Source organism: Dermochelys coriacea, chromosome 1, assembly GCF_009764565.3.
Source record: "Dermochelys coriacea isolate rDerCor1 chromosome 1, rDerCor1.pri.v4, whole genome shotgun sequence".
NCBI classification, from domain to species: Eukaryota; Metazoa; Chordata; order Testudines; family Dermochelyidae; genus Dermochelys; species Dermochelys coriacea.
This window is the reverse complement of record NC_050068.2, coordinates 27338624-27364958: the sequence shown is the minus strand read 5'-3', so window position 1 is coordinate 27364958 and position 26335 is coordinate 27338624. Positions and strand designations below refer to the sequence as shown.

The 26335-nt window shown below is 41.6% G+C and overlaps 1 protein-coding gene across 1 annotated transcript in view; it reads left to right on the top strand.

Annotated features, from left to right (window-relative positions):
- The window catches only part of CWC15 (CWC15 spliceosome associated protein homolog), a 45571-nt gene that overhangs the window by 3283 nt on the left and 15953 nt on the right, over positions 1-26335 (top strand). Inside the window, exons 3-5 of the mRNA XM_038388842.2 lie at positions 2026-2138; positions 2981-3069; positions 4088-4198. Of these exons, the coding sequence (XP_038244770.1) occupies positions 2026-2138; positions 2981-3069; positions 4088-4198 (313 nt within the window). The remainder of the gene's footprint in view (positions 1-2025; positions 2139-2980; positions 3070-4087; positions 4199-26335) is intronic.

Genomic DNA, 26335 nt, shown 5'->3' with positions numbered 1-26335 from the left:
CATTTATCATTATCGTAATCATCACCAAGGCTGGTATTTGCAGAGCAAAGAAGCTGATGGGAGGCATGCTAAAAGATGGAATAAGAGATGTGTGCTGGGGTGGGGTTCTAAAGAGCCTTACAAGCCAGGACAGAGGTTTTAAATTGACGCATTGGGTAAAAAGGAGCCTGCAGAGAAAGTCAAAGGCGGGGAATAATGAAGTCACATTGGGCAAGAAAGATCATTTTTACAATTGTGTTTTGGAAGGGCTGGAGGTGAGCAACACGGGTGTCACACAGGCTACAGAAGAGGAGGTTTTAATAATCAGTGTGGAAAATAATTCATTCATGAAATGATCTGTTTACAGTTGGGACAAAGAGGAGTGGTTGGATCTTCAGTTTGTTGTGGAGGAAGAAATGACAAGTTTTGGTTATCGTTTGAGATAGAAACTCAAAATTTAAAGGCAGTGTCAATTTGAAATTCAATCTTTTTTTTTTTTTAAACCACAGTTAAAGGTAGCTGATATTACACTTGACTGAGTTCCCCGGACCCTCCACTGCAAATTTTTGTTATTTTACACTCTCACTTCATTACCTTTTGAAATGCTTTGTTCATCTTTCTTGCTATATGCAAGACTCATAGGTGAGAAATGGAGCATGCTGGAAATATAACAAAACTGGATACAAAATCCTGTCAAAAGCACAGTATAAAAAATGGAGGCGATTCTCTACTTTATAGTTAAAATTTTAGGTGTTTGTCGCAATAATATAGAAACATTGTCAGACAAATGTTTTTTTAAAGTTAATGTTGTTGCTTGAAATGGAAGACAAGTAGGATGTGTCATACTGATTTTCCACTTTCTCAGATAAGTAACAATGGGGAAAATACATGCATAAGCACATGCTGGATATTTTAACAAATCTTCTGGGTGCTTTTTAATAGTGTTGTCTTTATGTCCCTGTTCTTCTCCCTGATCTGAAGGATGGCTTTGTTAAATAGTACTGCATCACTGAACCTTGTTGCAGTGTTTTAGTCTCCCTTGTTCTGTTTTGAATGACTTGTAGTATTTGGGGTTCTTGTGGCTGTATCAGCCACAATCCACTCAGATATGGGATCTCCAAATCCTGATTATTGTTTATACAGTAAGAAAATGAGCAAATTAGGTGACCTTAAAAACAGATTTCTGCATACAGTATATTAATAGCTGCTTGAATCTGGGTTTCATCCAGGCATTCTGTACGCTTATTTCCAGAACAGAGGAGTGAAATGAATTATTACTCACTTTATTCATTTTAGTTCTTTTTAAGTTTTCCACCGAAAATTCAACACTCCCTGAAAAAGGCTTGCATTAATGTGTGTCAAATATGAATGTGCTGTTTCTCTTGGTTGAGATCTCTTAAATATGCATGGTGTATCTGTAATATTTTATTGAAGCTATTATTTCCATTTGCCCCCTCTTCCCACTTGTTTGTTCTTCTAGAACACAAGTTAGTGAATCATCTAATTTGCAGGTAGATAAACCATCTCTCTGCAAGGATAAACTATAGTCCTCTAATGCATCTATCTGGGATTAACTGAAAATACATTTTAGTCTTGATCTTATCTAAAGAGGCCTGGAAAACCTTATGTGCTCAGCAATAACTTGGGATGTTATAACTGTCAGAGAGAGAATGTCGGCCAGAATGTCAGGTCCTGGTGAATGTTGGCTAGGACGTGATACTTGTATAATACACTACTAGGTGTCTTAGAAATACCTAAGAGAGATGGATAGGGTCATTCCCTGTTTTTACAGAAATTCTGTGATGTCTTTAAAATCCATTTGAAAGCCACTGGAAACTGAATGAAGTTCTAATGTTACTGAAGCATGTGGGGAATGGACCTCGAATGGTGTCTCATGCTGCTTGTATAGCTCTGCAGAATCTTTCTGGCTTCTGGTAACTAGCTCTTCATTCCAGAACTTTAAGGCCCACAGGGGCAAATGCTACAAACTGGGAACTGTCTACTTCACCTTCTTTTTCTTATTTTTTTTTTCATTGCCTGTTCTAGACAGACCACGCAGGATGCCCCTGAGGAGGTGCGTAACCGTGACTTCAGAAGAGAACTGGAGGAGAGAGAACGAGTTGCTGTAAGAGAAAAGAACAGAGACAGACCAGCAAGAGGTGAAATGAAACTTCTACTAAACAGAAAGTTACATTCTGTAATGAATCCATACACTTTTGTCAGGATATTATGTGGATAGAATCCATGACCTACTGGAGCTGAAGGAGAACCTTCATCACTAATAGTAAAACACATACCATCTATGGGCCAGCCACTAAAGCATGACTGTTACATATATGTTGCCAGTTCATGACCGTACTAAAGGAGTTTTTATTCTTGTCCGGCTTGGGGGAAACACATTTTGTGGATATTTTTTTAGCCTTGGCAAGACAAATTATACATTACAAAATATGTGAGATTGTCAGTGAATAATGGAGAATTCCTCTGAAATTAATATTTCAAATAACTCTGATTGTGTTCTGTAGTGCTGATGTATGTGAAAATTTAGGCACTACTGAATGTGTGGATCATCTAAAATGCATCTAGATGCTTAAACAACACTCGTGGTAAGAAAATAGGGACATTCAAACTCTATGGGCTGAAGAAGCTGTGCTGATAAGGTCCAGACTGCCAGTGTTTAGAAGCAGCCCACATGCAAGACTGAGGGTTCCGGTCTCCTTGGGATCTGTGGAGTTGGGAGGGTGCAGTGCAGCCACCTCTGCTGGCCCCCTTTCCTCTTCAAATAATGACATGAAGAAACTCTACAAAATGAACCTCTTGAGTTTTTTGGGGTGCCAGTTCCACTGCCATGGGATGTCTCCACGAGGGAAGTCAGTTCAGGCTTGAAGTTACTTGATTCCAGAAGTTAGATGTTGCAGGGTCAAGTTTGGTGATTCTGCTTTACTGTCGATCTTATTAACTTGTCCTAATGTTCATAAATTTTCCTTTTTTAACTTCTCAGAGCACACCACATCCTCTTCGGTGTCTAAGAAACCTCGATTAGATCAGATTCCTGCAGCAAACCTTGATGCAGATGATCCACTCACAGATGTATGTATTTTCAGTTCTCCTCCCCAGATCTCTTGCTTTTCCTTAGGGTACTCAATAGTTGTACATATTGCATTAGGAGATATGTTAAGGACCAGACTACCAGATAATGGTTCCAGCACATCTGGTCTCTTTCTTTAACAAGTTACCGTAACTGGAGTTTGGTGGAATGTAGAGTTGTTCGGAGGACCCTGCTTTCACACCCTAACAGCAGTTTGAAGAAATCACTTTTTACACACCGCTGGCAGTAGCTAGGAAGCTAAGGGAGGGGTGTAGAATAGAAGGCTCTGGGTGGTAGATAATGAGGATCTTCCTTCCAACAGTTATTGGGAAAGAAGTGACTTTAAATTTAATCAAAACTTAGGTAGTTAGAGTTTCTGATGCTGATGTGCCACACTCTTACTCTCATTATTTTGTAATATTAAAATTACTTCCTTTCGTGCTGCTCTGGGTGCATGTGGCACATTTGATAGCACAATATTAATTTTGCTTCTAAGTAGTACTTGGAAGTTCCAGTCAAGGCCAGCTTGTGCTAGTTACTATACACTCCTTTAGCAAAAAGACAGTTCCTGCTCCAAACAGTTTACAGTTTTAGCATACAACTAGAGACAACTGATGAATTAAAATCCAACAAGGAATGAGGTAGGTTGAGGTACAAGTGAAAGGATTGTTTGGTGTCAGTAATTGTATCAGCATGCCAACTGCTTAGCCGTTGGATGCAAGTAATGAATTGCATAGTCTGGATAAGAACAAATGCGGCCATTTGTGCCTTGCTTTTAGTGTTGAAGGACAAAAGAATAATTTGTATTACACTTGCTGTCATTGCAACCTCCAAAACACTTCAGGAATCCACTTCCAGCAAATTCTAGTCTTACTTAGGCAGTCCTGGTTTTACAATGTTTGGGCAAAATATTTGGTTCTATGTAATTTCTTTTTCCGGAGTAAATGTATACTTTTCACAATAGACAGCTGGTTTTATGAAATGGAATGAAGTAACCAACTCACCATTTCCTCCTGTTAGGAAGATGATGAAGATGAGGATTTTGATGAAGAGAGTGATGACGATACTGCGGCTCTTCTGGCTGAACTAGAAAAAATCAAAAAAGAGAGAGCTGAGGAGCAGGCCCGAAAGGTAAAATCTCACCAGTTAAATAGACTCTTTGCTTGAAAATTAATTTTAAAAAAATGTAGTTTCACAGTATACTAGAAACCATCTCGAAAGTGATAGAGTGTAGAACTCTTATAAACAAATAAGAAGCACATTTTAATACTGCAGTAGCCCTTTAAAAGGACATTTACCAGGAATAAATTTCTTACTGAAATTTTTTTATGTAGTGAACTTAGTACTCCATTAAACGGAAGGCCAATGGCAGCAGATAGAGTCAGGCATGGGATGGGGTACTGTGCAAACCAATGCACTTAATCCCTTAACAACCTTTCAGTTCCTTTGCCAAATGGTTCTTGACTAAAGGCTACCAGTTTGCCAAAGTGTCTTACAGTTTTGATAAGTACTTCTGGAGATTTGACTAAGGCCACCAATAAATAGGTCAGATATAGAGTGATCGTTTTGTGAAAAGTGTTCACCCACAGGTGATGTGGTGGTTTTGTCTTTTCATTTTCCTGGGTGAGTTAATTTGATAGCATAATGATTGTCTGGTTTCACCCACATAGTTGCTATTGGGGCATTTAGTGCACTGGATGAGCTATATAACATATTGTGATAGGCATGTGTAGGACCCATGGATATTGAAAGGTGTGTTGTGGAGAATGTTGATCATGTAGCAGTGGAGCAATGTCTGCAGATCTTGTATCTGTTCTTCTGGCAGGATCTGGTGCCACTTTGAGTTGGTATATTCTGGTCTGTGGGGAGCTGCTTCTGATGATAAGCGTGGAGAGATTGGTTGATTGAAGACCAAAAAAGCAGGTTCAGGAAAGATTTACTTCAGGATGGAGTCCCTATCAAATACGGAGGTGGTTGTTTGATGATACCCCACTCTGGAACCCATATGGGGTGGTAGGTGGAGTGTCTTTGTTTAGTGAAGGCAGTTTTGAGTGTATTATGGTCTATATCCCAGACTTTCTCTTTAGAGCATATTCTATGGTATCTGAGTGCCTGGCTGTAAAAAACAGATTTCAGGTAACAGAACTTGGTCCAATAAAAGATATTACTTCATCCACCTTGTCTCTCTTGGACCCTGGGACCAACACGGATACAATACAACTCCATAAGACAGTTTCATTTGAACTTAGAGTAGGCATAGCTGGCTGCTATGCCATCCTCGTCAGCAGTCCCTGGTGTGAGGTATGACTGGAATGCAATGTGTTCTAGTAATCTCTGGCTGCCAAACATCTCTCTGGGGGGGGTCATTGTTCATTGGGGTACTCTAGAACAGCCTATTATGTCACAGCCATTTTAGAATAAGCCAAAATTGGGGACCTGCAACAAGGTCCTTTGTGGCCTTCCTTCTCACTGGATACAGCTGAGAATCTAGTGTTGATAGCACAGGAAATTATTTTCAAACTTATGTAGGGTATTATAAACAGGGAAATAAGAAATGCAAATCTTTTAGTTTATGGTGCCTCTCATCCCAGGAAAACCCAAATACTTTACCTATGCTCTTACAATGCCACCGTTCAGTTGTGTGCCATTGGTCATGGTTGTCCAGAAGTTTCGAATGGCGTCCCAAATCCTGTGCTTAACAGAATTTAAAGGTGTGTTGTTAGAATGTTCTAGAATGTTTTGAAGGTCTGGTATAAACAAGGCACTGTAAACTTCAATTTGACCAGTTTTGCACATGTTGAAACCTAGCCCGCCCCCCTCCAAGCTTTACTCAACCAGCTTCGCATGTTACAGTAGGGGTGCCCAACCTACAGCCCATGGGCCATACATGGCCCACCAGAGCATTTCATAAGGCCCACGGCAATATACACAAAAAACAAATTGGACATTGGTATAATCATGGAAAGTTGAAGGGGTGAATCAGCCCTGGTTGGATTTGAAGCTGTGCTTCTACTGTTGATATTCCAAATACCTGCTGCTGAGCCTACCAAACTAGTCCATTTTTAACATTTAAACTGTACTTGAAAGCGTCTTTCTCTTACCTCTGTGCCTAGGAATTACAGCGTGTACCATATGTAGTGATAGCCAGTAATCTGAAACTATGCTCTGCAATAGTAATTTGGCCTAGCAGGACTTATTTAACAGCCTGGCAGCCTTACCTCAGAATTTTCCTGCTTCAAAATTTATTTAAACACAGTGAGTTCAGTGTATCTGTTTTTGCAGTAGTATGAAGAGGCTTTTGTTTCTGTGATCCTAGAGAAGGTGGTTCTTACAAGGAAAACTTATAATTTCAATTTGACTGAAAGTTTGAATTATAATTCTGTATCCATTAAATAGTTTAGTTTGTTACATTCACCCTGGTGTACAGATGGCTTTGCATTGGGAATTTAATGGTTTGAAATTGCTGTGCATAGAAGTGTATTTCTAGATTTATGTTATACAAAAGTGGGAGTGTGATGATTACATTTCTAAAGGTACACTTTATGTGCCACTAGAGGGCACTTGAAGCTGTGAAGTATATAACAGAACATTCATCTGTCTTTTGCTGGCTTATTTTTTTTTTAACCTGCTAATATTCTTTATCCTCTCTGTAATCCTCTTTTTGAGAGTAAGTCAGTGTGTAACAATTCATGAATAGACAGTGACCTAATGTGAATCCGTGTTTCCTCCTAAGAAGAAATGCTAAGTAAATATTATTGGATATAAAAAGAAAAGCAGTACTTGTGGCACCTTAGAGACTAACAAATTTATTAGAGCATAAGCTTTCATGAGCTACAGCTCACTTCATCGGATGCATTATTATTATTATTATTATTATTATTGGATATGGTGGTATATGTTGTCACACACTTGCTTTATATTTTAGTGGGAAGGAGATGTCTGTTCTTCGCTACTGACTCTCAGCCAGTGGCTGAAAATTATCCTATATGTAGGCATAAAAGCACTTTTAATAAATATTGATGACTCCAAAGTACTTTGGAATTTTTTTTATAGCACTTGTCTGAAAATTAAGTCAGTACTAATCAAAATTGTATATAAGACATGATTTGCAGAATATGCTGAAATAATATAAATTGAGATAATTGAGTCTGGCTCCCTCTTACTGTCATGGGGGGCATAGAAAGTCTGTTAGTGAGATCAAGTTAAGGAGGCTTCATTATGATGGCAACAGTAAAGATAAACATTAAATTTAAAAACAAAAAAGCATGTTCCCCATCCAAGTGTTCTCCTATCCTTCGGCACTTAGGATGGATTAAATGGAAAGCTTGCAAAAGATCTGGAAAAGATAAAGTAGCCATTTTAATTTAAGAGGAAGCAGAAGTAGGGATTTGGAGTCCAGAAATCTCTAGGATGGATCATCTTTTTTTGCTAAAAGAAGTGGACGAAGGGGGATGAAAACTCTGTTTTCACAGCTACCACATTGCTCCATGGAGAGGGTTCGCTCTCCTCTCCCACCCCGAATTAGCTGCATGCCCTCTTCACTAGCTTAACTCCCATTCCCTTATTCCCTTCCTGGCAGCATTTGGAGAATTACTGTATACATTATACATATTACTCTATAGGGTTGTATACACAAACCCATGTACAGTATACTGTACTTTATGGGCAATTTAAGGGATTTTTAAGGGTAATTTTGACTATACACGATTTTCGCCTTACACGTTGACTTTAGAACATAACCCACGCGTAAGATGCGACTCCACTGTACTGCGGAAAGGGATCTGGGGGTAATAGTGGACCACAAGTTAAACATGAGTCAACAGTGGAACACTGTTTCAAAAAAAGCAAACATCATTCTGCGATTTATCAGCAGGAGTATTGTAAGCAAGACACGAGAAGTAATTCTTCCGCTCTACACCACGCTGATTAGGCCTCAGCTGGAGTATTGTGTCCAGTTATGGGCACCACATTTCAGGAAAGATGTGGAGAAATTGGAGAAAGTCCAGAGACGAGCAACAAAAATGATTAAAGGTCTAGAAAACATGATCTATGAGGGGAGATTGAAAAAATTGGGTTTGTTTAGTCTGGAGAAGAGAAGACTGAGAGGGGATGTAACAATTTTCAAGTACATAAAAGGTTGTTACAAGGAGGAGGGAGAAAAATTGTTGTTCTTAACCTCTGAGGATAGGACAAGAAGCAATGGGCTTAAATTGTTTAGGATGAACATTAGGAAAAACTTCCTAACTGTCAGTGTGGTTAAGCCCTGGAATAAATTGCCTAGGGTGGTGGTGGAATCTCCATTATTGGGGATTTTTAAGAGCAAGTTGAACAAACACCTGTCAGGGATGGTCTAGATAATACTTAGTCCTACCTTGCATGCAGGGGACTGGACTAATGACCTCTCGAGGTCCCTTCCAGTTCCAGACAACAAAAAAGATTCAGGAAATGTTTTTTGACAGATTCCTTACTAGGCATATTAACACAGAACTCTGAGTAATAATTCATTTAAACTACAATACAGAACTTTATTTCCTGCACCTCTCAGAAGCAGTGCAAAGGCTTAGGGGAGTCAGGGGTAATGAAGGAGCTGAGGGAGAGGTAAGTAAATTGCTGGGAAGGATCCTGGACGTGAATTTGTAAGGTTGTTGGGTATGGGTGGGAAAAGTATGGAACAGGTTTTGGGGGGGGGGGGGTTGGGAGGGATTGTTAGCTTCCCACATGCAGACCCTGGCTGACCCCTAGCTTCTCCCATTCAGTCAGGCACATCTACCCCGTCCCCATGTGTTTCTGCACCCTCATGTGTCCTTGTACTCCCTGTCCACATGTATCCCTCCATCCCCACTCAGACACGCACTCCCCATGTGGCCCTGCACCTCTCCCCCTGTGCCTATGTAGCTCTGCACCTCCCTCCCCTCTGTGGCCCCACTCCCATTCAGCCCGTGCCCCAATCTGTCCTCCCCTACTAGCCTTTATGAGCTCCTGTCTGACCCCCCCCCAGCATCCCACTCTGTCTGTCTCCCCATTGCCCCTGTCTCCTGACCTGGCCTTCTGTGAAGAAGGCAGGCTCTTCCTACTCCCTCGCTGGCAGGGAGCTGCTGCTTTGTTCTATTGCCACAGTGCCCTCTGGTGGGCAAAAGGTGGAACTGCAGCAAAATTTTGGCAGATGCTTGTTCCTGCTCAAAAAATCAAAAATATGCTGGCTCATTAATAAAGCACATGCACAGTAGTGCAGAATTCCCCCAGCAGTAATGTTTGCACGATCAGACCTTACATACACAATTAAGTAGCTTCACTGCTGAAATGGAGAACCTCTGGAGCAGAGGGAATCAGACAAGCAAATGGCAAAAATCACATTGCACACTGGTGAGGAAAAGGAAAGTTTAACCCTGAGTAAATGACTGCTCACTCTTATTGTCTCCACAGAACAAACTGAACCTCAGTTTTTAAGGTCTCATCTGAAAGACCCACATACAGTGGGAGAACTCAATTTATGTATTAAGCAAAGGTGTAAGCCTTTAGTCTTGTGATTTGAACCCATAGTTTTGGGAAGCTTACATTTCAAACTTGAAGCTTAGATTTACTGTACTATTCCTTCCATTTTTTTATCTCAGTGTTCTCATCAAGGAGATGCTCAATACTCTTACTCCTGGGGGAATTGTGTGCCACTGTGTGTGTGCTGAATTCATGTCCCCCGCATATTTCTTTGCTTCCCTGCAGAAAAATGACTTTCTGATGGGGAAGCAAAGGAAAGCCTCAAGAGTGATTACGCATCCCTCTCCAGCAATGGAGACGCATCGTTTTGGGTACCCAGAGCAGTCAGTGGAGAGGTCAATCACTGCGGATACCCAGGCTGTTGACTCCTACCCAGCCTCAGACTCAGCTGCTAGTCCTGGCTGTGCTGGGGACAGAGGAGGACAGGGCTTCCTCTTCCCCTGCAAGGAGTGACTGGGGCCAGGTCAGGCCCACCCCCAGAAACCTCCCCTGGCTGCAGGAAGCGCTGCACCTTCCCCCCCCCCCCCCCACTTCCTGCCCCTATCGCTTCAGCCATGGGGAGAGGTGTTGCTGTACGGGAGCGGCCCCCCCATACCAAGAACCCCCCCCGCCAAGCCAAACCCTCTCACACACTGAGTTCCCCGCATCCAAATCCCCACTCCGCTGAGCCTCACCCTCTGCATCCAGAGCCCTCCCCTCCGAGCCCCCCAGCATCCAGACCTCCACTCCTGCACCCAAATTACCCCCCCAATGAGCTCCTTGCACTCAAACCCCAATCCTGATGATCCCCAACCCCCCAGCACTTAGATCACCTTTCCCAGCCCCCACACCAAGACACCCCCCTCCACCCCGTGCTTAGTCCCAACCATCTTCACCTGGACCCTCCTGCAAAGTCTCATTGTCCCTGCACTAGGAACCTCTCGGCAACCCCTGTGCATCCAGATTCTCTCCTGCAGCTGGACCCCCTCACTGAGCTGCCCACACCATATTATCCCATCTAGGGCCTTCTCACCCCACACGTGGATTCCCCCACACACACACTTTAATCCTGCTGGGCTGAGCCTGCCTGCCTATACCTGGTGTAGAGGAGCAGGGCCCGGAGGTATTTCTGGGGCAAGCCTAGCCTTTGTGCTCTGTCAGGGTCGGGTGCAGCCTCACTGCCCAGTCTGTGTCCCAGGGGGAGGATTTGCAGGATGATCTCCCACCTCTGTACGGTCAGTAGCCTGTGCTCCTCACTGTCATGCTGGAGCTTCCACATTTATTTTTGACAAATAAAATTTGCAGAATTTTTAACTTTTTGGCGCAGAATTCCCTCAGGAGTATTAGTCTGAACATGGTCTACTACAAACAGCATGTTTCTGTTTAAATGTGCTGTACAGTTTATAAGTGGAATATGTAATGTAAGGGGAACAAATCCCAGGCAAACTCATTACACATACTGGCTGCTGAGTAGCAGGACACAGAGGCACAGGAACATAAATCTGAAGGTCAATTTTTTGTTGATAGTGTTCCTCTCTACTAGGAACATACAGGGCGAAAACCTTAAAGTTCTCTCTAGTTAAAGTACAGTTCTGTTGTCCATCGTGCATTTAATATACATAAATATTGCCACAGATTCTTAAAGCTTTGCATTTTAGGATAAAAAGCAGTATAGTCCTAGTGGAGTTATTTTGAGGCCTCTTTAGGGTAAACTGCATGTTTTTATAATTTTAATCTTTTATAATATTGTCACTAGTTAGATCCAAGTCTAGTATTTAGCTTACTATAAAGTGAGAACATTTCCTTTAAGGTGCATCTCCAGTAAACGTTAAATACTGAAGACAGTTACTTTCTTGACAAATGGCAGGGAAAAGGCATAAATGTAAAACTTATGATTTGTCAGTTGGACCTACCATGAGTGGCTTGTTTAGATTTATATTTTTAGCAGCATAAAATAAATAAAAATAAACCAATTTTTTGTAAATTGTTTTTCTTCCTGACCTTGTTACTTAATGGACTGGAAGATGTACTGCCATAGTGTCTCCTGTCCTTGCGTTTGTAGATGCACCAACTCATAGATTGCAGTTGATGACTGGAAGATATCCAAGAATATCAGCCATACCCTTCATTGTTTTGTCCAGCTCCTGTGTACAATAATATACTTGGTTCCATTTGAGGAGGCAGGGAAATCTGGCTCTTTTTATTCTCTATGCATTTTCTGACAGGTTCTGTTTTAGGAGCATACCTGACTGCATTCCTTTTTGTGGTTGTGTCAACTTCAGTATGAAAGCCTTTAAAGCTATTTTTGGCTTATGGTTCCAGAATTTGACCTGTGTTCATACTGAAACATATTGTCACTCAGACGTTCATAGTTCTTATTAGATGTTCGCTTTCAATAACCAAATCAGTATAAAAGTCCTCACCTCCTTTCTATCCTTTCAAACACAAGTTCAAGAGTTTTGGGTCTTCAAGTCTTAGGTTCATATCAAGATCTGAAGTGACCAATCAAATTTATATCCATGAATGTTAAACGTATGTGTCTTATTTTTGCAATCTATTCCATTTGATATTCTTCTCAGCGTATTTAAAAGCATACAAGCATTAATAAAACCTGCCTTATATACTTAGTATAATGGCAATGTATAATTAGCAGGTTTCATGTGAATTTTAAAACTAAACATTGATTTGGGGTCCATGAGTTAAAGATCCAACATCTGTCAAGTGTCAAACACTTTCAAATTGTCAGTTGGATATAAAACTGTTCTTAAAATTAGATCATCTTGCATTTCTCTGAAGCCAAAGTTCAGGCTTTTGTTTGTTTTCCCCAAGCTTTATTTCCCCAATGTTTAGCCTATACCCAAATATATCTTTACTAGTGCCTAAAGCAGAATCACTGCAGCTCTTTGCTCTGCTCTAAGCTTTAGTGATGGCCTCAACTTTTGCAGGAAAAAAACACAAAACTCAAATATTGGATTCTGCTCAGTCATGTTAGATGACAGAAGTAAAAATGGCAGAGCTCTATTTATGCTGCAGTTACCACCAGCAGAGCTACATCCATGGGGAATTACACCTATGCAGTTTGCTAATATAGACACAACACTGTTCAGAGGCACTTGCCTCGGGCGGATAGGGTGGGGTGAGTAAAGCTATACTCTTCCCTCCCAAAGCTTATTTCTGTTGTCAGTTTGTTGTATGTTTTATCTGTTGCTTAATAAGTCTTTGTACGGACACACAAGAAAAGCAATATGGATATTGGAGCAATCTCTAAGCTGCTTATTCCTGGCCCGGATCATATCCCAGAGGTGTGAAGCTGAGGCAGCTAAGATTCTGTTTGGGTCTGTTTGATGTGAAACAACCCACATTCAAATGCCTGGAGAGTCATAACCTTCAGACAGGGAGTGGGTAAGGGAAGATTAATATGGAAAATTTTAAAACTCAGTGAAAACCTTTTTTGGCTATAGGCAGAAGGGACTCTGCAGCTTGGGCTGAAATGTATAACTAAGAGTAGAGAAGGCATAATTCATTGTAGTGCTTAAAATGTCCATTTTTTTTTAACATCATGGCTCCAGAACATTAAATGCAGTAGGCGATGTGCCTGTGTGCCAAAATGTGCCTGTGTGGGAGGACATAGCCAAGTAAAACAATATAAAATCTACAAGCCCCATCTTTAAAACTAGTCTGCATCTTCAAGCTGTTCAAATACATTTAAATGTCATCCAACCTAGAACAACTTCTGAGCTGTTGAATGCCATAAATTGATTACTGCCAGCTTAGTACTACTAGTTCTACTCTGCAAACTAACTAAAACTGGCATTGCCTTTCAATAGACTTGCTCCTTGTTTGTATTCAGAGTCTTGACTGTTGATATTTAGAGACACAAAATAAGTTTGTAAAGTTTATTGTTCCTGTTAGCTTTGCTGTCCCTGCAGGGCAAAAAGTAAGCAAACTTGCGTGTCAATAGAATTGCTAAGCTGCAAACACTAGCATTGGGAGGGCCCAGTTTGCCCTGCAGAAAGAAGAACCCAGACTGACTTTTAGGTCTTAGATATTTGCAGGGATGGCAGTTAAGAAAAACATCTGTTTATTTGTATATTAAGCACACTTGATTCTTGAAATAATTAGACAGTAAGCATGCACCCCACAATTCTGACATCTTACACCTCTCTTCTAAGAGTATATGCATTTTAAAGGGATATTGTCAACTTGAAAAAAACAAAAAGGAATTCCCATAATGGATCAGACCAGCGGTCTGTCTAGTCCAGTATCCTAAGACCATGACTAACACCAGCTGCTTCAGAGGAAGAAACAGTGCAGTCAGCAGTTATGGGATAATCTGCTGTAAGTGGGGGAACTTCTCATACTTCGCTAATTGTAGATAGGCTTGTGTCCCAAAGGTCTCGGGCTATTCATATCTAAGGAGGCATATAAATATCAACTAAACTCTTGTCTTGTGGCAGAGAGCTCCACCTGCCAATAGTGCGCTGTGTGAAAAATTTCCTTTAATTCTGAATTTGCAGTCTTTTATTGTAATTGAATGTCCCCTTTATGTATTAGATGAGAGGGGGGAACAGAAGTTGTCTTAATACTATTCATTATTTTACATACTTTTACTCGCTATATTCATCTCCACAGAAGTACAGGGTGCCAGTTTCCCTTGTCTTAGGTGAAAGATCTTTGTCTAAGCAGGTTTCTCACTTATATTCAGTTCCCAGAGACTTTAGCCTCCTTGGCTGAAGGGAAGCATTTTTCTTCAGCTTGCATGACCTCTGGCCGCTTGTCTTTACAGGCCAGGATGGCTTCTTTTCTCACATATCTTCCCAAACTCCCTGATTTGTCCCTAAACTCAGGATGACTTCATGCTGCTGTTCCTTCTTGTGGACTTTTCATCCCCCTGCTGATTTGTATGTAAATGGGATTTCCATTGTTTTTGGTCACACCTTCTTAATTTCCTCCTGTCTGGGGGAGAACCTGTTTCTCTCTCTCTTTTTGATCACAGACTTTAAAGCATAATATCAGGGAGTATTCATAATTCCTTGTGTAGTGTTAATACTACATTTTACAGTTATATTAATCACAATGTCATTAGCTTTTATAAAAGATCTTATTTACGTGATACTTTTATAATACAGTGATATTGTATACAATCATTTGAGGTTCAGACACTATGTCTTTATAGTCCAGAGGCCGTCTCACCCACTCGCTCAGTTGATGGCTTTATTTAATTATGTAAATATGCCTTCATTATCTCTGCCTGACATCCAGGCTGGTCAGACAAACACATTGGGTAAGGCAGTTTGTACTTAAGCATTATTGCCTAATACATTATAAGAAATAAGTCTAGCTCATATTCATAATTTTGTACACACGCCATACATACATCATGCAAGAATATTAATAATCAGTGAGTTACTGATAGTTTTCCAATGAAATCTTACATGATACCTTTCAGATACAGATTATGACAATGTGTTAGGTATAGTGAGTATGTCAGGCCTGATGAATTGCTCACACTGACAGTTGAACTACCAATGAGCCTCTGCATCGCACACATAACATAGGCCATAAAACTTCCCCAAAATAATTCCGAGAGCATAGTTTTTAGAAAAATATCCAATCTTGATTTTAAAATCATCGGTGATAGATTCCACAATATTTGGTAAATTGTGCCTGTGGGTAATTACCCTCTTTGTCAAATTTACCCCCTGTTTTCAGTCTGAATTTGACTGGCTTCAACTTCCAGCCATGGGATCATGTTCTACTTTTCTCTGCTCAATTGAAAAGCCCATTATTAAATATTGTTCCCTATGCAGAAACTTATAGACTGTAGTCAAGTCACCCCTTTTGTTAAGCTAAAATAGATTGAGCTCTTTGAGTCTATTGCTATAAGGTATATTTTGTAATCCTTTAATCATTCTTATGAGTCTTCACCAATTTATCAACATCCTTCTTGAATTGTGGGTACCACAACTGGATGCAGTATTCTAGCAGTGGTTGCACCAGTGTCAAATACAGAGGTAAAACAATGTCTCTACTCCTATTCAAGAGTCCCCTGTTTATGCACCTGTCTTAGGGTTCCATTCACTGCTGAGTGCATCCCCCCTTGTGGCTGCATCTGGGGACTAGCTCTTCCCAGTCTGATGCTTCCTTCCCTTACTCACTTATGCTTCAGCCCCTCTTGTTCTCTAAGAATTGCGGTGTTTCCTCTTCATGGATTGGCCCTCTATACAGCTTTTTCCCCTTCTGGGTAACTCAGTCCTTGCAGACCAACTGTCCAGTTGGTGTCTCCAATAATCCTGTGCCACTTCTCGGTGGGTGGTAGGGGAACCTAGATCCACCCTTTACACTTGGTTCCAGCCTAGGGACCCTTGTTGCCTGATCCTTTTTAATGGCTAATAATAAGCGTATTGGTGGCTACTTGCTCCTTATTAATGAGGTAGGAGTAATGGGGTTCTTGTCCCAGAATCAGGTTGACAGAACTAATACTGATGAGTTCAGTGTCTTGTAGGGAACCTCGCGGTGTATGGCAAGGATACTCACTCTGAGGGGAAAGCACAGCCATGGTGATTTTTATTAGAGCAAGTAATAAAGACAGAAAAACTCCAAACCACATAAGCAGATAGGAATATAGTATTGGGGATATCTGTGGTATCAATCCTGGCACATGCTCTTAGACTTGTATACTTACACCCTTCCTTGAGGACCTGGTGGTGAGAGACAAAGGATCGGCCCTGCATCGGGCATGCCGAATGAGTCCGATGGTCTAGGTTCCCTAATGCCCAGAGATTGGTGGTAGATAACAATAGAGCTTAAGGGTCAAATGATAGAAAGGCAACCCACTCTATTTCATAGTTAGCCCTATTATAGAACCTGAGCACTATTATGAATATTCATTCTGATGCCGACCCTTCCATGTCCAAATCTAACCTCATCATAATATTGGGGTGCACCTATCCGATAGGTCAATGACTCTCAACTTTTCCAGAGGACTGTACCCCTTTCAGGAGTCTGATTTGTCTCGCGTACCCCCCCCCCAAGTTTCACCTCGCTTAAAAACTACTTGGTTACAAAATCAGACATAAAAGTACAAAAAGTGTCACAGCTCACTATTACTGAAAAAATGGTTACTTTCTCATTTTTACTATACAATTATAAAATAAATCAATTGGAATATAAATATTGTATTTAAACATTTCAGTGTATACTACATAGAGCCATATGAACAAGTCAATACGAAATTTTAGTTCATACTGACTTTGCTAGTGCTTTTTATGTAGCCTGTTGTAAAACTAGGCAAATATCTAGATAAAGTTGATGTACCTTCTGGAAGACCTCTGTATACCCCCAAGGATACATATACCCCTGATTGAGACCACTGCTGTAGGTTAACATATTAATACCATTTAACTCATTTGCATATCGGCTATTGCTCAGGCAAGTTTATGGTTAGATATCTGCCAACAACTCCTAAAATATCCTAGAATATATTCAATATTATCCTAAAATATCCAAGCCTAGTATCAGTTTAGTGTTCCTGCGGTTGCTGGTACTATTACATACCAACTCCTTCTATTGAGCAGGCTATTCTTAGGTCCCCAAAATCTAAGGGTAACTGTTGTGCTATTTATCTATGCTAAGGGACACAGGCCTACTATGCTTAGCTATATTTATGCTAACTTGCTTAAGCTAATGTCTTACAGGATGCAGGCCTGTAGGTTCCTTGTGTTACTGCTGAGTAGAATAAAAGGCTAAACTAGCTCTATGGGCTGCACCTTATAAGGAGCAGTCATGGTCTGTTCAGTCCTACTCCTTGCTGCCGTTTCCCTGGTCTTCTTCCTACTCCGCGCTCTCAGGGTCTTTCCCCACAAATCATCTGGGGTTGACCCTTCTTCCAGGGCTGGGATCCCAGCATTTATCCTCCCTCTTGGGTTTTCTCCTCCCCACTTCTCTGCTTCCAGTGACTGCAGACTATCTCCCTTCAGCCTCTTCTTGCTGTCCACTTCCTGGTTATGTACCAGCCCAACCTGCCCCAGCCCAGCGTGGCTTCATCATCAGTTAGTTTATCAGCCCTGACTCTCCTCCAGTTGCAGCCAGATACCATAATTGGCCTCTCAGGCCCACATTAAACTCTTCAGGGCATGTGTGGGAGTGCACACCCTATCACGGCATCCCAGGATCACATTAGCTCCTTTGGCCACAGTGTCACATTGGGAGTTCATGTTCAGCTGATTATTCACCACAAGCACCAGATCTTTTTAAGAGTTACCTGTAAGCATAGCCTACATTCTTTGTTCTTAGATGTATACACTTACATTTAAGAGTCTTAAAATGTATATTGTGTACTTGCACCCATTTTGTCAAGCAATCCAGTTCACTCTGAATGAGCGACCTGCTCTCTTGTCTATTTACCACTCTCCCAATTTTTGTCTCATTTGTAAACTTCATCAATGTTGATTTCATTTCTTGCAGATCATTGATAAAGATGTTAAATAGAATAGGGCCAAGAATCCTACAGGACCCCACTGGAAACCCACTCAGTGACAATTCCCCATTTATAGTTGCATTGTGAGACCTATCAGTTACCCAGTTTTTAATCCATGTAATGTGTGCCGTGTTAATTTTATATTATTCTAGGTTTTTTTAGTCAAAATGTCATGCAGTACAAAAGTCTGAGTAATGTCCGTGCCATTATGTTTATCTACCAAACTTGTAATTTCATTAAAAAAGAAAAGTTGGACAGGATCTATTTTCGATAAACCCATGTTGATTTGCATAAATTATATTACCCTTCATTAATTCTTTGTTAATCGAGTCCTGTATCAACTGTTCCATTATTTTGCTCAGGATTGATGTCATGCTGACAATTACCTGGGTCATCTCCTTTGCCCTTCTTTAAAATTGGCACAACATCAGCTTTTTTTCTGACCTTCCCCAGTGCTCCAAGACTTTTTATTAAAAATTGACAATAATGGTCCAGCGAGTTCCTCAGCATGCTCTTTTAAAACTTGGATGCAAGTTATCTGGACCTGATTATTTAAAAATGTATAACTTTAGTATCTTCTATTTGACATCTTCCAGAGATCCAAATGGAATGAAAAGAGTGTTATCACCATATGATGAGACTATATCCTCTATTCCCTCCCCCCCAAAAAACAGAATAGAAATACTTACTGTACATTTCTTCTGTTTCTCCATTATTATTATTGATAACTTTACCATTTCTATCAAGTAGTGTACCATTGTCAGGATTCTTTTTGTTCCCAATATATTTTAAAAGGCTCCTTCTTATTGTTGTTAACTCTACTGGCTATGGACTTCTCTTTGTGTCCTTTTGCTTCCTTTAGCAATTTTCTACAGTTCCTAATGTCTGATTTATATTTATTACTCTTAACCTTTCTTCTATTTGTTATACACTATATTTTATTTTTTATAACTGCCTTCACTTCCCCTCTAAACCTGCACAGCTTTCTTCAACTATGGGATTGTGGTTTTTTTTGGCATCTAGTAAGGGGTTCTTAAATGATTCCCAATTGTCATTTACATTTTTCATATTAATTTTTCCTTCCAGGTCATATTATGGGCTCATATTTTGCTCAACTAGGGGGAGCGCTTTTCTTGACCTGCTGCTCACAAACCGGGTAGAATTAGTGGGGGAAGCAAAAGTGGATGGGAATCTGGGAGGCAGTGACCATGAGTTGGTTGAGTTCAGGATCCTGACGCAGGGAAGAAAGGTAAGCAGCAGGATACGGACCCTGGACTTCAGGAAAGCAGACTTTGACTCCCTCAGGGAACAGATGGCCAGGATCCCCTGGGGGACTAACATGAAAGGGAAGGGAGTCCAGGAGAGCTGGCTGTATTTCAAGGAATCCCTGTTGAGGTTACAGGGACAAACCATCCCGATGAGTCGAAAGAATAGTAAATATGGCAGGCGACCAGCTTGGCTTAATGGTGAAATCCTAGCGGATCTTAAACATAAAAAAGAAGCTTACAAGAAGTGGAAGGTTGGACATATGACCAGGGAAGAGTATAAAAATATTGCTCGGGCATGTAGGAAAGATATCAGGAGGGCCAAATCGCACCTGGAGCTGCAGCTAGCAAGAGATGTCAAGAGTAACAAGAAGGGTTTCTTCAGGTATGTTGGCAACAAGAAGAAAGCCAAGGAAAGTGTGGGCCCCTTACTGAATGAGGGAGGCAAGCTAGTGACAGAGGATGTGGAAAAAGCTAATGTACTCAATGCTTTTTTTGCCTCTGTTTTCACTAACAAGGTCAGCTCCCAGACTGCTGTGCTGGGCATCACAAAATGGGGAAGAGATGGCCAGCCCTCTGTAGAGATAGAGGTGGTTAGGGACTATTTAGAAAAGCTGGACGTGCACAAGTCCATGGGGCCGGACGAATTGCATCCGAGAGTGCTGAAGGAATTGGCGGCTGTGATTGCAGAGCCCTTGGCCATTATCTTTGAAAACTCGTGGCGAACGGGGGAAGTCCCGGATGACTGGAAAAAGGCTAATGTAGTGCCCATCTTTAAAAAAGGGAAGAAGGAGGATCCTGGGAATTACAGGCCAGTCAGCCTCACCTCAGTCCCTGGAAAAATCATGGAGCAGGTCCTCAAAGAATCAATCCTGAAGCACTTAGAGGAGAGGAAAGTGATCAGGAACAGTCAGCATGGATTCACCAAGGGAAGGTCATGCCTGACTAATCTAATCGCCTTTTATGATGAGATTACTGGTTCTGTGGATGAAGGGAAAGCAGTGGATGTATTGTTTCTTGACTTTAGCAAAGCTTTTGACACGGTCTCCCACAGCATTTTTGTCAGCAAGTTAGGAAGTATGGGCCGGATGAATGCACTATAAGGTGGGTAGAAAGCTGGCTAGATTGTCGGGCTCAACGGGTAGTGATCAATGGCTCCATGTCTAGTTGGCAGCCGGTGTCAAGTGGAGTGCCCCAGGGGTCGGTCCTGGGGCCCGTTTTGTTCAATATCTTCATAAATGATCTGGAGGATGGTGTGGATTGCACTCTCAGCAAATTTGCGGATGATACTAAACTGGGAGGAGTGGTAGATACGCTGGAGGGGAGGGATAGGATACAGAAGGACCTAGACAAATTGGAGGATTGGGCCAAAAGAAATCTAATGAGGTTCAATAAGGATAAGTGCAGGGTCCTGCACTTAGGATGGAAGAATCCAATGCACCGCTACAGACTAGGGACCGAATGGCTCGGCAGCAGTTCTGCGGAAAAGGACCTAGGGGTGACAGTGGACGAGAAGCTGGATATGAGTCAGCAGTGTGCCCTTGTTGCCAAGAAGGCCAATGGCATTTTGGGATGTATAAGTAGGGGCATAGCGAGCAGATCGAGGGACGTGATCGTTCCCCTCTATTCGACACTGGTGAGGCCTCATCTGGAGTACTGTGTCCAGTTTTGGGCCCCACACTACAAGAAGGATATGGATAAATTGGAAAGAGTACAGCGAAGGGCAACAAAAATGATTAGGGGTCTAGAGCACATGACTTATGAGGAGAGGCTGAGGGAGCTGGGATTGTTTAGTCTGCAGAAGAGAAGAATGAGGGGGGATTTGATAGCTGCTTTCAACTACCTGAAAGGGGGTTTCAAAGAGGATGGCTCTAGACTGTTCTCAATGGTAGCAGATGACAGAACGAGGAGTAATGGTCTCAAGTTGCAATGGGGGAGGTTTAGATTGGATATTAGGAAAAACTTTTTCACTAAGAGGGTGGTGAAACACTGGAATGCGTTACCTAGGGAGGTGGTAGAATCTCCTTCCTTAGAGGTTTTTAAGGTCAGGCTTGACAAAGCCCTGGCTAGGATGATTTAACTGGGACTTGGTCCTGCTTTGAGCAGGGGGTTGGACTAGATGACCTTCTGGGGTCCCTTCCAACCCTGATATTCTATGATTCTGTGATTCATAATTATTTTCAGCATTGTCAAATAGGCCCTTTTGAAGCACCAAGTATATTTATTACCGATCTGTACTTCATTCTGCTTGCACATTATAAATGTGGTCATGTCATATAATCACTTGTACCTAACCACTATTAAGTTTTAGTTCTGTGATCAGTTCCTTTTTATCCGTTATGACAAGGTCTAATAACAAATTCCTTCAGGTTGGCTGCAACACAATTTGACTTAGGAAATTGTCACCTATAATGTTTAGCAATTCCAAAGATATTTTAGTGCTGTAGCATGGGACCTTCATCATATGTCACTCAAATTGAAGTCAAAGTTTTTTCCCCAGTACACGTTATAGATACGTATGCAAAGGGGCAGTCATCCTGTTCCCTATTGTGATTTGGTGGTTTGTAGAAGATACCAACTGATGTCCCATCTTGTGGTTTATCTGTTAGGACAGAGATCCATAAGCATTCAAGATCATTTTCGTCTGACTTATCCGTGACTCGGAAACAGGTAATGTGATTTTGACATAGTGCCACTCCCCCTCCCCTTTTACCTGTTCAGTCCTTCCTAAATAGGTTATAAACATTGATTTTTAACATTCCAGTTGTGCGAATCTCCCATCAGCTTTCACTAATACCAACTAAATCGAATTTATGCTCATAAATGAGCAATTCTTGTTCTTCTTGTTTGTTACCCCAACACCTAGCATTAGTGTATAGGCAGTTCAAGAATTTCTTCTCTTTATGTCTTTGGGTTCCTTGATTAATTTTGAGATGGATAACCAGAACTGAACACAATATTTCTTGTGAGGGTGTACTTATTTGACTAACAACCTAGTATTTTCCATCACATAATACTTTGTTTGCTTTTTTAAAATGCTGCTTCACATTGAGCAAAAATCTTCATTGAATCTTCATTCAGTCCCTACGTAAAAGGATAAATGGACACACATCAGATATTAGGAATGGCAATATATAAAAACCTGTAGGAGAACACTTCAACCTCACTGGACATACAATAGCAGATGTAAAGGTAGCCATCCTGCAGCCAAAAAAACTTCTGGACCAGACTTCAACGAGAAACTGCTGAGCTTCAGTTCATTTGCAAATTTGACACTGTCAGCTCAGGATTAAACAAAGACTGTGAATGGCTAGCCAACCACAAAAGCAGTTTCTCCTCCCTTAGTGTTCACACCTCTATTGCTAGAAGAGGGCCTCATCCTCCCTGATTGAACTAACCTCTTTATCCCTAGCCTGATTCTTGTTTGCATATTTATAACTGCCTCTGGAAATTTCCACTACATGCATCTGATGAAGTGGGTATCCACCCACGAAAGCTTATGGTCCAATACATCTGTTAGTCTATAAGGTGCCACAGGACTCTTTGCCGCTTCATTGAACTGTTCACAAAGATGACCAGGTCTTTTCTCTGAATTGATACACTTAATTAGGAATCCAGTAAAATATGTGAATAGTTCAAATTATTATTATGCACAATGTGCATTACTTTGTATTTTGTGAACATTTAATTTCATCTCACATGATTTCCTGTTCACTTTGTTTGGTTCACCTCTTTTCCAGCTCATTAATAAATAAAAAACAATGCTGGTCCTATTACAGAATTTTGTGGCACCTCCATTAAGCTTTTGCTATCATGAAAATAGCCCATTTTGACCATTTTTTCCTACCTTTATGTTTTTTGCAGCTACTTTGTTACCCACAACAGTACTTTGCCCAATGACTTTAGTGTCTGTAGTAGCCTCACTTGAGGAGTTTTGTCAAAGGCCTTCCAAATATATTGTCAACTGTCTTTCCTTCCTTTATGCACTCTTTTATTGTGACCCATTCAAAATATTCTAATTAGCGAGCCATGATTTCCTTTTGCTGGTCGCTCTTGGTGTTTTATAACCATTTTAAATTATTGTTTCAAATAATTTACCAAATACAAATCAATAATCTTTAGTCATCTATTTCCCCAGATTACCCTAGCACTTTTTTAAAATCTATTGGTACACTCTTTGGTACCCTCCTATCCTTTGCTATAGTAGCAGATTTTAATGAGTGCAGACTTTTCTAGCGGCTCAGCCATTTCATTTTTACGTTTCTTCAGAACTTCTGGGTATGTACTGCCAGGGCCTTGGTGTATGTTGCTTTTTAATTGAGTTGTTTTGTCACCGCTTTTGATACCTCAGTCTTTGAATAGTGCTGCATCATTGTCACTAGTATGGAGTACAAATCATCAACCTATTGGGCTAATCTGAATTGAAGGATATTACAACTGTTGTAATATCACCCACTACAGTAGAGAAAAGTCAAGATGACTTTTGTGGCTGCCACAGTTTTGCTTGTAATGTTTGTTATCTAGAACTTTTTCCATAGTAAATTTGATTTTTAAAGTGATCCTGTGTGAAATAATTGAGAGCACGGAAGTGGAAAATATACACAATCTAGTGACTGCAAGTAATATTGTCTTTTACTTCCTTCTAACTGTTCCTTAAAACGCTTAACTTAAATTCCTTTTGAGCCCTAGATTTCCTTTCCTTTTTAAAAATGTGATGAATAATAATGTCACAAACATACAGCGAAGGGTAGCATTAAAGCCCTCCTTTACCTGTAAAGGGTTAAGAAGCTCAGATAACCTGGCTGACACCTGACCAAAAGGACCAATAAGGGGAGAAGATACTTTCAAATCTGTGGAGGAAGGTTTGTGTTTTGTGTTCCTGTGTGTTCTCTCCGGGTCAGCGAGGAACCAGGGCAGGAAAAATACATCTCCTAAGCCATACCTGAACTAAGCATCCAAGATTACAAATTGTAAGTAATAGGAAGAAAATGCAGTTGAGTGGACTGAAGAGTGTCAGAAGGCCATTAACCAGCTTAAAGCGACACTCATGTCTGACCCAGTGCTAAGGGCCCCAAACTTTGACAAACCTTTCCTAGTAACCACAGATGCGTCCGAGTGTGGTGCGGGAGCAGTTTTAATGCAGGAAGGACCGGATCAAGAATTCCATCCTGTCGTGTTTCTCAGCAAAAAACTGTCTGAGAGGGAAAGCCACTTGTCAATCAGCAAAAAGGAATGTTACACTATTGTATACGCTCTGGAAAAGCTACACCCATACGTTTGGGGATGGCATTTCCACCTACAAACTGACCATGCTGCGCTGAAGTGGCTAAAGAGGTTCGGAGGGTATTTTGTAGATTGGTTACAAAGTCCAGAATGTTAGTTCCTGGAGAAGGTGTAAATCCCTCCCATTGCTGCTTCACCAACTGTAATGGCCCCTTAAACGCCCGGCCATATACAAGTTCAAATGGTGAAAACCCTAAACTGGGATGTGGTACAGCTCTGTAGGCAAAGAGCAATTGCTGCAACACTAGGTCCCAATCTTTGGAGTGCTCATTTATGAATTTACATATCATGGCCCCCAAAGTCCCATTAAATTTCTCCACTAGGCCATTTGTTTGATGATGGTAAGGGTGGCAACCAAGTGATTCACCCCATGAGCTTCCCAAAGGCTTTCCATAGTTCCTGCCAGGAAATTAGTTCCTGCATCTGTGAGGATGTCGGAGGGCCCACCTACCCGGACAAAAATGTCTGCTAGTGCCTGGCACACACTTTTAGCCCTGGTGTTGCTTAGAGCTACTGCTTCCGCTCATCGGGTGGCAAAATCCATGAAAGTTGGTATGTACTGCTTTTCTCTGGGTGTCTTTTTCGGAAAAGGACCCAGAATATCCACAGCTAGTCGTTGAAATGGAACTTCAATGATGGGGAGTGGCTGGAGGGGGGCTTTGACTTGGTCTTGGGGTTTTCCCACTCTTTGGCATATCTCACAAGACTGGACATAGGCAGAAACATCCTTCCCCATTCCCTCCCCATGGAATGACCTCCCCAACCGGTCTTTGGTCCTGTTCGCCACTAGGATGATTGAGGGCTAAGTTCAAGAGCTTTACCCAGTACTTAGTTGGAACTACCAACTGTCTCTGAGGATACCAGTCTTCCTGGTGTCCACCAGAAAGAGTTTCCTCGTATAAAAGTCCTCTTACTACAACAAACCTGAAATGATTAGAAGAGCTGAGAGGCGATGGGTTGTTCTGTGCAGCGGTCCAAGCTCTCTGGAGGCTTTCATCTGCTTCCTTTTCTGTCTGGAACTGTTCCCTTGATGCTGGAGAAATCAGTTCCTCATGGGACTGTGGACCTTGGCTTGGTGCCTCTGGAAGCGATATAGGGGATGGGGCTGTTTCCTTTGACTGTGAACCGCTCTCCGCTGGTGCACTATGTTGGGGTTCAGGCTCCGGCTGAGCCTCTTATGTAGGGTTATCGGCTGCTGCCAGTTCAGGTTCGGTGGGGCCCTCTGGTGTTGGGGTTGCAAGTACTTGCTTCAGTGCTGGCAATAGGTCTGGTGTTGGTTGTTCCGCCGGTTATGGTTCTGGGACTGGCTCTGTCGGGGTCTCTGAGACTGGACCTGCTACTGCTGTTGCAGACGTTGACATGGGGTCCGGGTCCATCACCTTCGACTGAGTCCTGGTAGAAGTTTCCGGAACAGAGCTAGGCATGACGGCTTGCTTAGCCTGGCTGTGGGTGACCATTCCCACCCTCTTGGCTAGCTTCACACGATTGGCCAAGTCTTCCCCCAACAGCATGGGGATGGGATAATCATCACATACTGCTCTAGCCCCAAGCAGAGACAAAAAAAATCTTTAACTGCTTTCAGTTGGAAACCTGCTTTCCAGCAGCCCAAAGGAAAAAAAAAAAAAGTCCTTTTTTAAAATCTGTGCTTCTGGTTCAAAAAAATCTTAAATTGATCTCAAAATGATTTCAGGTTAATCCCACCACTCTGCCACCATGTCAAGGTTCCTTCCCCACTCTGAACTCTAGGGTACAGATGTGGGGACCTGCATG